Source organism: Bufo gargarizans, chromosome 5 (genome assembly GCF_014858855.1).
Source record: "Bufo gargarizans isolate SCDJY-AF-19 chromosome 5, ASM1485885v1, whole genome shotgun sequence".
NCBI classification, from domain to species: Eukaryota; Metazoa; Chordata; class Amphibia; order Anura; family Bufonidae; genus Bufo; species Bufo gargarizans.
Window position 1 is genome coordinate 147,602,451 of NC_058084.1, and position 14,348 is coordinate 147,616,798.

The 14,348-nt window shown below is 42.6% G+C and overlaps 1 protein-coding gene across 4 annotated transcripts in view; it reads left to right on the top strand.

Moving 5' to 3' along the window:
* Nucleotides 1–14,348, top strand: part of ANKRD12 (ankyrin repeat domain 12) — a 111,759-nt gene that overhangs the window by 70,807 nt on the left and 26,604 nt on the right. For all 4 annotated transcript variants that reach the window (XM_044295818.1, XM_044295820.1, XM_044295817.1 and 1 more), the window contains 2 exons: nt 5,526–5,673; nt 9,012–13,510. In XM_044295818.1, coding sequence (XP_044151753.1) covers nt 5,526–5,673; nt 9,012–13,510 — 4,647 coding nt within the window. The remainder of the gene's footprint in view (nt 1–5,525; nt 5,674–9,011; nt 13,511–14,348) is intronic.

A 14,348-nucleotide genomic window follows, 5' to 3' on the forward strand; every position in this document is an offset into this window, starting at 1 on the left:
TTTAAACTCTCTTTTTACACTGTTTAAAACTGTAGTTCCCCTAGGGAACTTTAACAAGCAATCATTATACTATGTTCCTACTTCCTACTACATTATGTTCCTATTGAGCCCTGCCACAGGCAAACTCTCCATAGGAACCTATGTGCAGCAGCCTCAGGTTCCTATGGAAACAGAGGCTGCCGCACACACCATCCGACTCCCCCGATCCTCGCTAGGGGAAGCCAGTGCACGTCTAGCAGCTTTGTGACATGTAATTAATAAAAACGATTTTCTGATTAAAAAAAGAAAGAAACTGCAGATTGGTGGTGGAGTTGGATGTCAGACCACTGAAGATCATATATTGAGAATGGGGCCATCAATCTTAAAATCCCAGAAAACCCCCTTAAAACGCTTATAAGTTCAGATTGCTGTTTTTTAAATCCAAAACCAGTAGTGAATTTAAAAAAAGGAGACTTTGTTTCTGTCCTTTATACTTTCTTTTCTTTTATGATTCTCTCCTGATTTTGGCTTCAAAAAGGCATAAAAAAACCTGAGCATGTGGCTATAATATATATTCTATTGTGTCTGCGCCGAACAATTTGTAAAATGTGGCTCATTTTGGTGCAGTTGGACACATCTAGGTTTTCCACCCTTTTTTCTGACATGCTCCATAAGGGAACAGGGGATTTACAGGAAAGGAGGCAGGGCCTAAGGTGCATTGTTTTGTGCCAAAATGTCCAACCAATAGTTGTAGAATCAGAGTAAAGTGTCTGTCCCTGCACCACATTTATCTTCCAGAGCCCCTGTGATACATCTGGTGCAGGTCTAGACAGTCTGTCTACGTTTATGCTCCAGTGTTTCTTTGCCATTTTAACCAAACAAGACTGTTTTGAGTCTAAAAGTTATAGCTAAAGCAATTCTTGGGACACACAGATAAAATAGCACACACAGGGCTCCAGATGGCGACCAAAATGGTCGCAAATGCAACTTAGAATTTACAAATGTCGACAAGACTTCTTTGCGACTAGACCCGCCGCCGCTCTGCAGTTGAATACAGCGGTGGGGCACCGGAGATGATAGTTCTCTACCCCGCCGCCGATGTTCTTCTCAGCAGCGCAGTGGAGAAGGAGTCTCTCCCTCCCCCCTGTGCCGCCGCCAATAAGAAGAGAGACGGAGGGGGCTGTGGCCACTGCGCCACCAATGAAGATAACTGACCTGTTACAAATACAGGAGGCGGGTGCCGGAATCAAATAGCCGGCACCCGACCTCTATGACAGGGAGCTGCGATCAGCGGCAGTTAACCCCTCAGGTACCGCACCTTAAGGGTTAACTCAACTGATCGCAGCTCCCTGTCATAGAGGTCGGGTGCCGGCTATTTGATTCCGGCACCCGCCTCCTGTATTTGTATTAACAGGTCAGTTATCTTCATTGGTGGCGCAGTGGGCTCCCCCCCCCCCCCCCCCCCAGCCAGTATAATAAACATATAAACATTGGTGGCGCAATGCGCACCCCCAACACCCCAGTATAATATACATTGGTGGCGCAGTGCGCCCCCCAACACCCCAATATAATAGACATTGGTGGCGTGACATGTCTGAGCCCGAGCACCGCGCCAATTTCTCTCAAGTAGCTCAGGACTTAACGCTAAACCTACCTAGGCCGTGTGGGCAATACCAGCAGCCAGTGGGCGAATTACAGGAGCGCAAGGTCCGGTTCAAAGCAATCTCCCAGTAACCTCCAACATGTAACCATGCATACAATGGGAGGAGGCAGAGAGCTCTGAGTCCCACCCAAGACTGGCTGATATAGCAGTGCCAGTGAGGGTTAAAACAAAAATTAACTTACCTCCTCCAATTGATCGCGTAGCTGCCGGTCTCCTGTTCTTTCTTCAGGACCTGTCAAAGGACCTGTGGTGACATCACTGTGCTCATCACATGATCATGGTAATGGACCATGTGATGAGCTCAGTGACGTTCTTTCTTCAGGACCTGTGGTGACGTCACTGAGCTCATCTCATGGTCCATTACCATGATCATGTGATGAGCACAGTGATGTCACCACAGGTCCTTTGACAGGTCCTGAAGAAAGAACAGGAGACCGGCAGCTACGCGATCAATTGAAGGAGGTGAGTTATTTTTATTTATTTTTTTAACCCTCAATTGACCTTCTACTAAGCATTCTGTATTAAAGAATGCTATTATTTTCCCTTATAACCATGTTATAAGGGAAAATAATACAGTGATTAGACTTTCATACTAGCAACCATATGTGAAAATCGCACCGCATCCGCACTTGCTTGCGGATGCTTGTGATTTTCACGTAGCCCCATTAACTATGGGGCCTGCGTTGCGTGAAAAACGCACAACATAGAGCTTGCTGCGATTTTCACGCAACGCACAAATGATGCGTGAAAATCACTGCTCATGTGCACAGCCCCATAGAAGTGAATGGGTCCGGATTCAGTGCTGGTGCAATGCGTTCACCTCACGCATTGCATCCGCACAGAAATCTCGCCCGTGTGAAAGGGGCCTAAGGGTGATTAGGACAAGGGTTCCAGCCCCTTAGGGGCTAATAGTAAGTAATAAAAAAAACACAAAACACTATTTTCACACTTGCAGCAGTATGATCCGGTGGGAAGTTCCATCGTCTGAACTGCCTGCCGGATCCGCCGATCTGGATATGACTGAAAGCATTTGTGAAACGGATCCTGATGTGGATCCATCTCACAAATGCATTGCAAGAATGAATCCATCTCTCCGCTTCTCATTCGGACAGACGGATCCGTCTTGTATGCGCAGACTGGAAGGACGGATCCGGCATTCCGGCAAGTCTTCAGTTTTTTTTCGCCGGAGATAAAACCGTAGCATGCTACAGTTTTATCTTTTGCCTGATCAGTCAAAATGACAGAACTGAAGACATCCTGATGCATCCTGAACAGATTGCTCTCCATTCAGAATGCATGGGGATATACCTGATCAGTTCTTTTCTGGTATAGAGCCCCTGTGACGGAACTCTATGCCGGAAATGAAAAATGCTAATCTGGAGCACTGACACGTGTCCCCCTAACAATGATCCATTGTATCCTGACATTTGTAGTCTCCATGTTGACTATGCAATTGTTTTCTGTACTCTGTTATGTGATCACTCTTTTATGTTTTGCTTACTTTCCACTGGCTCGCTGTTATGCAGCATTTATGCTATTTTATGTCTGTGTCCCAAGAAGAACAATTGCTATGACTAAGAACCATTAGGTTTAGTTTGGATCTGCACTCCATGACTTTATTGTGGAAGTAAAGATTTTCAGGGACATTAATCAAACTTATACCACTATTGTGGCGTAAAAAGGTTGCAAATGATGGTGCGTGATTTGTGAGCTTTCACTTCTATTGGCACTTTTCAGAAGTGGGGAGAAAAGTGAGTGGGAGGAGCGGGGGCAGTAACTGGCATAAATCAGATTTCAAATGCTCATAGCTGGTGCAGATTTGAATTTCTGGCACACAAACTGCCAAATGTATTAAGAGGCCAATGGACTTTATACTAAGACTGGCTTTTGCAAAGCCAATCTTACTATATCTGTTTCTTAACTATTTTTTCGGATGCAGGAAAATCCTCTACATATGCAGTTTTTGCCTGATGTAGCCAGCAGCCTAAAGTTCTATACCTGTGCACCGTGCAGTCTACACACCTCGGAGTGACCAGCAGGACTTGTACATACGTATATGTTATATTTTATATGGTCTCCAAACTGTTAGAGCATAACAGACACTGATACCAGACATCACTGGGACAATCACATTGCCAGGGCTGACACTGCAGTTATCACCAGAGGCAGAATGGGAACTTGGTGGCCCTGGAAAACAAACCTACAAGTGGCGCCAGCAGTACTGTAGTGCAGAACCAGATACCACAGTGCAGCACAATATACTGCCCCAGCAGAACCAAATACCACAGTGCAGCACAATATACTGCCCCAGCAGAACCAAATACCACAGTGCAGCACAATATACTGCCCCAGCAGAACCAAATACCACAGTGCAGCACAGTATACTGCTCCAGCAGAACCAAATACCACAGTGCAGCACAGTATACTGCCCCAGCAGAACCAAATACCACAGTGCAGCACAATATACTGCCCCAGCAGAACCAAATACCACAGTGCAGCACAATATACTGCCCCAGCAGAACCAAATACCACAGTGCAGCACAATATACTGCCCCAGCAGAACCAAATACCACAGTGCAGCACAATATACTGCCCCAGCAGAACCAAATACCACAGTGCAGCACAATATACTGCCCCAGCAGAACCAAATACCACAGTGCAGCACAATATACTGCCCCAGCAGAACCAAATACCACAGTGCAGCACAATATACTGCCCCAGCAGAACCAAATACCACAGTGCAGCATAATATACTGCCCCAGCAGAACCAAATACCACAGTGCAGCACAATATACTGCCCCAGCAGAACCAAATACCACAGTGCAGCACAATATACTGCCCCAGCAGAACCAAATACCACAGTGCAGCACAATATACTGCCCCAGCAGAACCAAATACCACAGTGCAGCACAATATACTGCCCCAGCAGAACCAAATACCACAGTGCAGCACAATATACTGCCCCAGCAGAACCAAATACCACAGTGCAGCACAATATACTGCCCCAGCAGAACCAAATACCACAGTGCAGCACAATATACTGCCCCAGCAGAACCAAATACCACAGTGCAGCACAATATACTGTTCCAGCAGAACCAAACACCACAGTGCAGCACAATATACTGCCCCAGCAGAGCCAAATTCCACTGTGCAGCACAAAATACAGCCGCCCGCACTACAGTATGAAATTGTATGAACGTCCTGAAGATGGCACTACAGTTGAATTCAAGAGGTCACCTGCAGGGCAGATGCCTAAATGCCTGATGCTCCCACATTAATTAATGCTGGGCATCAGATCTTTATGTACCTGACTGGCGGCCAAGAGGGGGGCTTGGGCCGCCTTCTGGGTATCGGCCCACCAGGAAATTTCGCTGTAGGAACTATGGCCAGTCTGTCATGGTTATCACTGGTGGTGGTGCTTCAAGGATTAAATGGCCGGTACTATGTTATTGAGTTAATAAGAGGACTGAACAAGTGTGGAACCCATTGTGAATATTCACGAGCAGCCAGTTTAACATCATAGATAAAAGTCAGGACTGCTGCAGAGTATGGAATCGCAGTCACACAGCAGCCTATATGCTTCTATGGTAATTGCTACCAAAATGCATAAAAATTTTGGTGACAAGCGTTCTTGACAGAACATGTACTGTATGGAGCAGACTAAGCTTACTATATGATAACCTGATCTGCCAGACTTTATTATACACAGCCTGTAGCTTTCAAGATATAAATGTCAGATAAAATCAATGTTGATGCCAAGCAAGCTGCACGTTGTGTCTTTTATTTTCCATAGCATTCTGGTTATATATGAGTCTGACTGCGTCTTTGAATGACGCATTCACTGTGTACGTCTACATATTAATTATTTGTTATAATAATGCAGATTGTGAAGCTACTTCTCCGTAACGGTGGAAATGCGTTCCAGGCCAACAAACATGGTGCTCGGCCAATTGATGTGGCTGAGACAGAAGAGCTTGAACAGCTACTGAAGCGAGAAGTGCCCCTTTCTGATGATGATGAAAGTTATACCGGTATGCAAAACTTTTGTTTGTGTGTTTTTTGTGTCTTAAAATATTTTGCAGCAGGCAAGAGAGAAATCATTCTTTTTAAATATTATTATTTATTTATTTATTTATTTATTTGAAGTCCAGCACTCCTATCTGTCCTGAACTTGTAGAAACAACTAAAACAGGAGGAGGTTTATGAAATGAGGCTTCCATTATGGAACTGTTCTATCTACACGGCAGTGCAAGTTTGCTTTTAAAGGGGTTTTGTCACGAAACATATTCTACATTTTTCACACCAACACCTTGATCTGAATACTTTAGTAGTTGCAGTGTGCATTGCCAGTGTGCTACTCAATAAAAATCTGTATAGCGCCAACTGCTGTTTTTTTCCTTATTTTTTTTTTTGTCCGTCTCACTGAACTGTTTGAACGTGCTCCAATTTAAATCTTGAACTTCCACTAGCCATATGTTCTGTTAGAAGCTGCGGCAGTTACAGGGAGAGAGCTGCAGCAGAAAGGACACCTCCTGAGCTGCCAGGCTGAATCTAATCTAGCAGAGCAATTGGAGCAGTGAATGTGGAGATCTCTGGACCCATGTGAGGTACAGGGCTGGTTCTAGCTTTGTTAGAAAGGTATTGTCGTGTACTATATGGTGTCCGATTTTCATTCAATCATGGCATAACCCCTTTAATTGAAGTTTGAACTGTTTCCTACTACAACTTGAAGAATAATCTAAAACACCTCTCCATATTTGTTAGCCAAAACTGCCTCCTTAGCTGTGTTGGCTTTGTCTCCACAAGACATGAGTGTCTAGCTCCCTCTAGCTTCCTAGGCCGGGAAAGCTATAAGTTTGTTTTGACAAGGGTTATCCGAGGATGGAAATGATTCCCCCATACACCCTAGACCCTTACACTGATTCTACCTACCTGGTCACTGCACTGCTGTCGCTGCTTCTCACCGTGCACGGATGAAAACATCCGATGTCGGGCACCATCTGTTTTCATCCGTGCACGGTGAGAAGCAGCGGGGACCAGGAGCGCCGCAGGGGAGCCAGGTAAGTATAATCAGTGTGAGGGGCCGGGGCATTTCCAGCCTCAGATAACCCCTTTGAGATTATGCATTCTCAAAACCAGCAATGTTAAAGATTTATTTACAGTGGACTGTAATTTGAAATGGATAGTTGCGCCGGATGAAACTGTGCAATATATTATCATACAGTGCAACCAATAAGCAAGCAGGTCGATAACACAGAATCACTTGCTGGTAAGCTACGTCCAACTATGTTGGAGCAAAATCAAAGGAAGGAGAAGGATTTCATTACACACGAGATACTTTTTCTTGCAACTGTATGTGTATGGGAACCCTTTGGAATGATATGGATTTCTGCACAAATTGGTCATAAAATGTGATCTGATCTTCATCTAAGTCACAACAATAGACAATCACAGTCTGCTTAAACTAATAGCACACAAAGAATTAAATGTTACCATGTTTTTATTGAACACACCATGTAAACATTCACAGTGCGGTGGAAAAAGTATGTGAACCCTTGGATTTAATAACTGGCTGAACCTCCTTTGGCAGCAATAACTTCAACCAAACATTTCCTGCAGTTGCAGATCAAACGTGCACAACGGTCAGCAGTAATTCTTGACCATTCCTCTTTACAGAACTGTTTCAGTTCAGCAATATTCTTGGGATGTCTGGTGTGAAATTGATTTCTTGAGGTCATGCCACAGCATCTCAATCGGGTTGAGGTCAGGACTCTGACTGGGCCACTCCAGAAGGCGTATTTTCTTCTGTTTAAGCCATTCTGTTGTTGATTTACTTATATGCTTTGGGTCGTTGTCCTGTTGCAACACCCATCTTCTGTTGAGCTTCAGTTGGTGGACAGATGGCCTTAAAGGGGTTCTTCACTTTCATTTAACTGATGATCTATCCTCTGGATAGATCATCAGCTTCTGATCGGCGGGGGTCCGACACCCGGCACCCCCGCCGATCAGCTGTTTGAGAAGGCAGCGGCGCTCTAGCAGCGCCGCGGCCTTCTCACTGTTTACCGCCGGGCCGCCCGCCCACTGACGTCACAACTTGTATCAACTAGAGTGGGCGCGGCTAAGCTCTGTTCACCCCCGCCGATCAGAAGCTGATGGTCTATCCAGAGGATAGATCATCAGTTAAATGAAAGTGAAGAACCCCTTTAAGTTCTCCTGAAAAAAGGGTCTTGATAAACTTGGTAATTCATTTTTCCTTCGATGATAGCAATCCCTCCAGGCCCTGATGCAGCAAACCATGATGCCCCCACCACCATACTTCACAGTTGGGATGAGGTTTTGATGTTGGTGTGCTGTGCCTCTTTTTCTCCACACATAGTGTTGTGTGTTTCTTCCAAACAACTCAACTTTGGTTTCATCTGTCCACAGAATATTTTGCCAGTACTGCTGTGGAACATCCAGGTGCTCTTGTGCAAACTGTAAATGTGCAGCAATGTTTTTTTTGGACAGCAGTGGCTTCCTCTGTGGTATCCTCCCATGAAATCCATTCTTCTTTAGTGTTTTACGTATCGTAGATTCGCTAACAGGGATTTTAGCATATGCCAGAGACTTTTGTAAGTCTTTAGCTGACACTCTAGGATTTTTCTTCACCTCATTTTTCTTCACCTCATTGAGCAGTCTGCGCTGTGCTCTTGCAGTCATCTTTACAGGACGGACACTCCTAGAGAGAGAGTAGTAGCAGTGCTGAACTTTCTCAATTTATAGACAATGTCTTACCATGGACTGATAAACAGCAAGGCTTTTGGAGATACATTTATAACCCTTTTCAGCTTTATGCAAGTCAACAATTCTTAATCATAGGTCTTCTGAGAGCTCTTTTGTGAGAGGCATCATTCACGTCAGGCAATGCTTCTTGTGAAAAGCAAAGCCAGAACTGGTGTGTGTTCTTTATAGGGCAGGGCAGCTGTAACCATCATCTCCAATCTCATCTCATTGATTGGACTCCAGTTGGCTGACACCTCACTCCAATTAGCTATTGGAGATGTCATTAGTCTAGGGGTTCACATACTTTTTCCACCTGCACTGTGAATGTTTACATGGTGTGTTCAATAAAAAAACATGGTAACATTTAATTCTTTGTGTTTTATTAGTTCTAGCAGACTGTGATTGTCTATTGTTGTGACTTAGATGAAGATAAGATCACATTTTATGACCAATTTGTGCAGAAATCTATATCCCTCCAAAGGGTTCACATACTTTTTCTTGCAACTGTATAATTACTACTTAGCTGTTATTTTTTTTATTCACACTCTTTTTATAAGAATAGTATGAATGCTTCCGATTCAGACCTTTTACCTGTATTCTCTTTCAGACTCTGAAGAGCCACACTTCACCAACTTGTCCAGTGTGGACGAGAATTTGGACTCCGAAGGAGACAAGGAGTCGCTCATTAGCGAAGCCAAGCCTCCTAAAGGGCCACCATCTACTCCAGGTCTTGATGAATATGAATTTAAAGATGAAGAGGATGAAGATGATGATGATGATGACGACGATGATGATGAGGATGACGATGCTGAAATCCATAAAATGTTGGAAGACAAGCATATGGTCAAGATTGACATGAAAAAGGAGAACACTGAAGAAAGTGAGAACTTTTATGTAAAAAAAGAGAAGATAGAGTTTCCAAAACTGTATAAAAATCGAAAAGCAAAATCTTCTCGGCTTTTGTTCACAAGCTCTGATAGTTCAGATGATGATTTGCCTGAGAGAGTGGGACTGATATCAGAAAGCCTAAATTCTGACAGCCGACTGAAGAAAGAATTCAGTGTTTTACAGGAACAGAAAGAGAAGGGTAAAGTTAAGAGGAAATTGAAAAATCAAAGCAAGAACAAGGAGAACAAGGAATTAAAACTTGAAAAAGATAAAAAGGAAAATGTTAAAGTGGTAAATCTAGTTATGAGCTCTGCTTTAGATTCATTAGACAAATCCAGAGATGAAGATGTATTTAGGAAGTCTTTGTGTACCAAGGATGAAGGGTCATTACATTTATTACAGATCACTTCGGGCAAATCCCCTAAGCATTCCTATACATTTATTGATAAGCAATCAACACCCCTAAAGCAAGAGAACAGTAAAATGTGTGTTTCACCTCCAGATGGATCAGAGACCTCATTGCAACCAGACTTATATCGTTATGATCAGAGTCCTGACTCAGACTATGCACTGGAAAGTTCAAGCACCACATTTTCCAAGTATAAGGAAAAAAGTAAGCATCTAAAAGACTATTTTACAGAGTATGGAGAGAGGCCAGTTACTAAGTGCAAAGAAGATGACAAAAGCCCTTCATATGAGACACCAGAATATATTGCTAAGAAGTCAGACAAGGAAGGCAAAGTACTAAAAAAACACAAAGTAAAACATAAAGAAAGGGAAAAGGACAAACTTAAAAAAGAACCAGATGCTGAGAAGGAGAAAAGCAAACCGAGAGAGAACAATAAAAATGCACAAAGAAATATTGAGTTTGACAGAGAATTTTGGAAAGAGAATTTTTTTAAAAGTGATGAAAATGATGATGAATTTATGAGCAATGAATCCAAAACTGCACCAGTAGAAAAAAAAGCCAAACTGGAAAAAACTCCAATAAAGGGAGAAAAAGCACAAGAGAATCATGACAACAGAGAAAGTAGTAAGGATGATCTAGAGGAAACAAAAAAAAAGGAAAAAGATGGTAATCTTTTCTCTGAGAAAGACGCTGATCTATTTCCACCAAATGTGCTTAACAAGGATGATTCTTCAAACTTGGAAAAAGAAGCAGAGTCTGAAAAAAAAGTTAGAGAAAAAACTGATAAAAGGTTGGCATTAAAAGAAAAGGACATGGATAAACTGGATAAAAAAAGTGCAGAGAAGGAGAAAAAAGCAAAGCAAGATCATAAATCTGATAGGGAGAAAATTGAAGTGCACGATAACTCTGAAAAATGCAAAATCCATTTACAGTCTTTACAAAAAGAAAATGATAAAATTAAAAACTCATCTTCCAGTAAAGAAAAGTCTAAAGATAAATTTGAAAAAAAGGGTGAGAGGACTGAAAAGGATAGGCATATTGGTGAGCAGAAAGCTTGTTCTGATAAAAAAATCAAACCATTTGAAAAAGATCTAGAAACAAACAAATTGGATAAAGGGAAACGTAGGGAGCGTGAATACAAAAAGAAGGAAAAATCTAAGGAAGGAGAATATACTCCTGGGACTAGTGGGAAGTACAGTCAGGAGGACCGTAAGCAAGGTAACAATGAAAACAGCAAAATCCTGCACGAAAGATTGTCAGTAGTAAAGGATAAGAACAAAGAAGAGCAACAAAAAATTACAGATTACAAAGAACGAGACAGGAAAGATAAAGAAAAAGACATTGATCGATACAAAGAAAGAGACAAACATAAAGACAAAACACAAACAAATATATTGAAAATCAAACCAAAAGAGGCAGAAACTGAGAAATCTAAGCCAAAATTACAAATTATAAAAGATACACGACCTAAAGAGAAACGGCTGGTTAATGATGACCTTATGCAAACTAGTTTTGAACGAATGCTTAGTCTCAAGGACCTAGAAATTGAACAGTGGCACAAAAAGCATAAAGAAAAAATAAAACAAAAGGAAAAAGAGAGGCTTAGGCATAGAAACAGTACAGACCTTGGTAAGATCAAGGGAAAAGAAAAGCAGAGACATGTACAAACACCTTCTAAGAGCAAAGAGCTGATGAGATCCAAAAGTTCAGAAACATCGGATATCTGTACAAAAGAGAAGTTATTAAAGGATGCAACAAGCTGCAGGTCACAATCTGTAGATGGCAAGAATCTGATGCACACTGGAAAGACTCTTTTACTTCTAGAGAACAATAATTTTGCTAGGTCTCCCAGATCAGAGAGTGAAAAAACGGGTCTGAGCTCCAGATCAATATCTATGATTTCAGTTGCTAGTTCTGAGGATTCATGTCATGCCACTGTGACTACTCCAAGAACTACAATAGAGTATGATTCAGACTTTACACTTGAAGGTTCAGACTCTCAAATGTCATTCTCTCAGTCCCCATTTTTGCCAAGTGCAAAGTCACCAGCTGTTCATGAGCGAGAACTAGACAGCCTTCCTGAGTTGCCTGATCGTGTTAAACCAACTGTGACAAATAGACTTATCCCGAATTATCTCAGGTCAGTCTCGGTTGAAGATAGTAAGTTGGCAATAGGTGAATGCAGGCCTGTTGTAGAAGTAAGACGATGCAGTATGCCTGCTACTTTTGTGGAACAAATAAAGCCGCCTTCAGCAGTATTAGAAAGTACTTTACAGGATACGTTATCAGCAGCTCCATCATTGCCAAATAGCTGCCTGTCTCCTAAACCAGAAATATCATCAGAGAGAGATTTTGCCAGTACTGTTTCAAATTGCCATCCTAGCAGTAGAAAGTCTTTGCCATTCAGTAAGTCTCCTGGAGACTCGAATACTTTCAAGCCAGAAACGCACTTAAATTGTGAAGGATTCTCTGGTCATGTAGCAGATGAACCAGGCTGTCATACAGAGGCACCTTCAACTTTGCCAGAGACTGAAACCGCTAAATTGGTTTGTTCTGAGCACGAGTCTCCCGTCATTACTGAGGTTGGAAAACAAGGATCACATGATCCACACCCCCCTAGGCAAGAAAACTTAAAAACAGGTGCACAGGATGTTTCCATATTGCCTTCTACTACACCTTGCCCTAGTGTTACAAATGCATTAGCTTCTGAAACAGAGAGTTCCCCAAAATCTACTCAACTCGACAATTCTAAAGAAATACTGAACATTGTAGAGGAAGAGCAAATTTCATGTGCCAACACAAAATGTGCTGAAGGACAAGATATATTAGAGGTTGAACCAAAACTTTCTCAAGTGGAGAAAACTACAGTGTCCCCTGAACCATCTTTAGAAAATGTTCATCCAATTGAAAAGATAAAAATTATACTCTCAGACTGTGCTGTTGATAAAGTGCTAAAAGATGAGGTACAGGGGGACTCTCAAAGTAATGCTTCTGCAAATGAAGCCATTTTGACAGATAAATCTATTGATTTGCAGTGTATTAGTAAGGAAAGCAAACCCCTATCCGAGCATGCGACACCTTCAGTAGCTAACCATAAAAGCAATTTCGACTTGGAAAAAACATTCCCAACAGAAGTCCCTAAAGACAGTTTTCCTATTCTAGTCAACCAATCTGTACACTCGAGAGATGTGGAGCCGAAAAAGGCTGACCAATTACAAAGTGCATCTGAAACGAATACCCTGTCTGTTCAAGAGGAGATGCAGAAATTCAGTCAGTCTATTAAAATGGAAGTGGAAGAAAACACAGAGCTGAAGACGGAACCACAAGAAATTCCACAGAGGATTACAAGAAACCGCGCTAATATGTTAGCCAATCAGAATAAACAGATGCAGGCATCCTACTCACATACTCCAGAAAAGGATGCTGTTGAAACATCCATAGCACTAAGAGGAAGGATTCGTTTATCTGAGGAGGATGATGTACAAGTACATCATCCACGGAAAAGGAAGATGTCACGTGTGCCTCAACCAGGTCTTGTCAATCCTTCAATACAACAAGCTAAAGAGAAGACGCAGCAGTCCTTAGCAGCTGTTGTAGATTCTCTGAAGCTCGATGACATTCAACCATATCAGTCTGAGAGGGCGAATCCGTATTTCGAGTATCTCCATATAAGGAAGAAGGTTGAGGAGAGGCGCAAGATGTTGTGTAGTGTTATCCCTCAGGCACCACAGTACTACGATGAGTATGTGACCTTTAATGGCTCCTATCTGTTGGACGGGAACCCCTTCAGCAAGCTTTGCATACCAACGGTAAGCCCCCTGGATAAATAATTTATTTTATATCATAATGGCTCCAAAATGGTCCCCAGTGTTTTCAGGAAAAGCTGTAAGTCCTGTTTCGCATCTTTATTATACAGATCCGGCAGGCTTTTCCAGCTTTACCATAATTCCGCCTGGCTCCATTCACTATAATGAGGACTGGCGGAGATCCCACGTTTGCCAGGTTGCGGCCGGATCTCCGCAAGTCCCCATTATAGTGAATTGGGCCAGCAGATGTCAGCATAGCATTCAGCAGTGCCGGATCCAGTCATCTCCTGCAGGCTGCTTCCTGCCGGAACAGCCTGACGAAAATGCCTAACGCTAATGTGAAACTAGCCTAAACATACACAATGTAAAACCGTGGACACCACAAACCATGAGAGGACTGTTTACAATGTGAGGCTAATTTCACACTGCCCTGAACATGGTAGGCTTATGTTAGACCCAGGAGAGGCAGTTCTGTTAGTGTTAGGTACCCAATTGCAGAAGCCACTTTGACGTTGGTAGATGGGCCCGACATATGTTTGATCAAAAATGTGCGTGAAGAGCTTCCATTTTTCATGTATAGTAGGTATAGTACCAATGTAATCCAGAATATTCTCTAATCCCTAGTTCTATTGTTTGCATGTATAACAGTGTGCTGCCATATTTGTTTGCTGGGTATAATAAGGTTACTTTCACACTGCCTTTTCTGGGTCCGCCTGTGAGATCCGTTTCAAGGCTCTCACAAGCGGCCCAAAACGGATCAGTTCAGCCCCAATGCATTCTGAATGGATAAGGATCTGTTCAGAATGCATTAGTTTGCCTCCGTTCAGCCTCCATTCCGCTC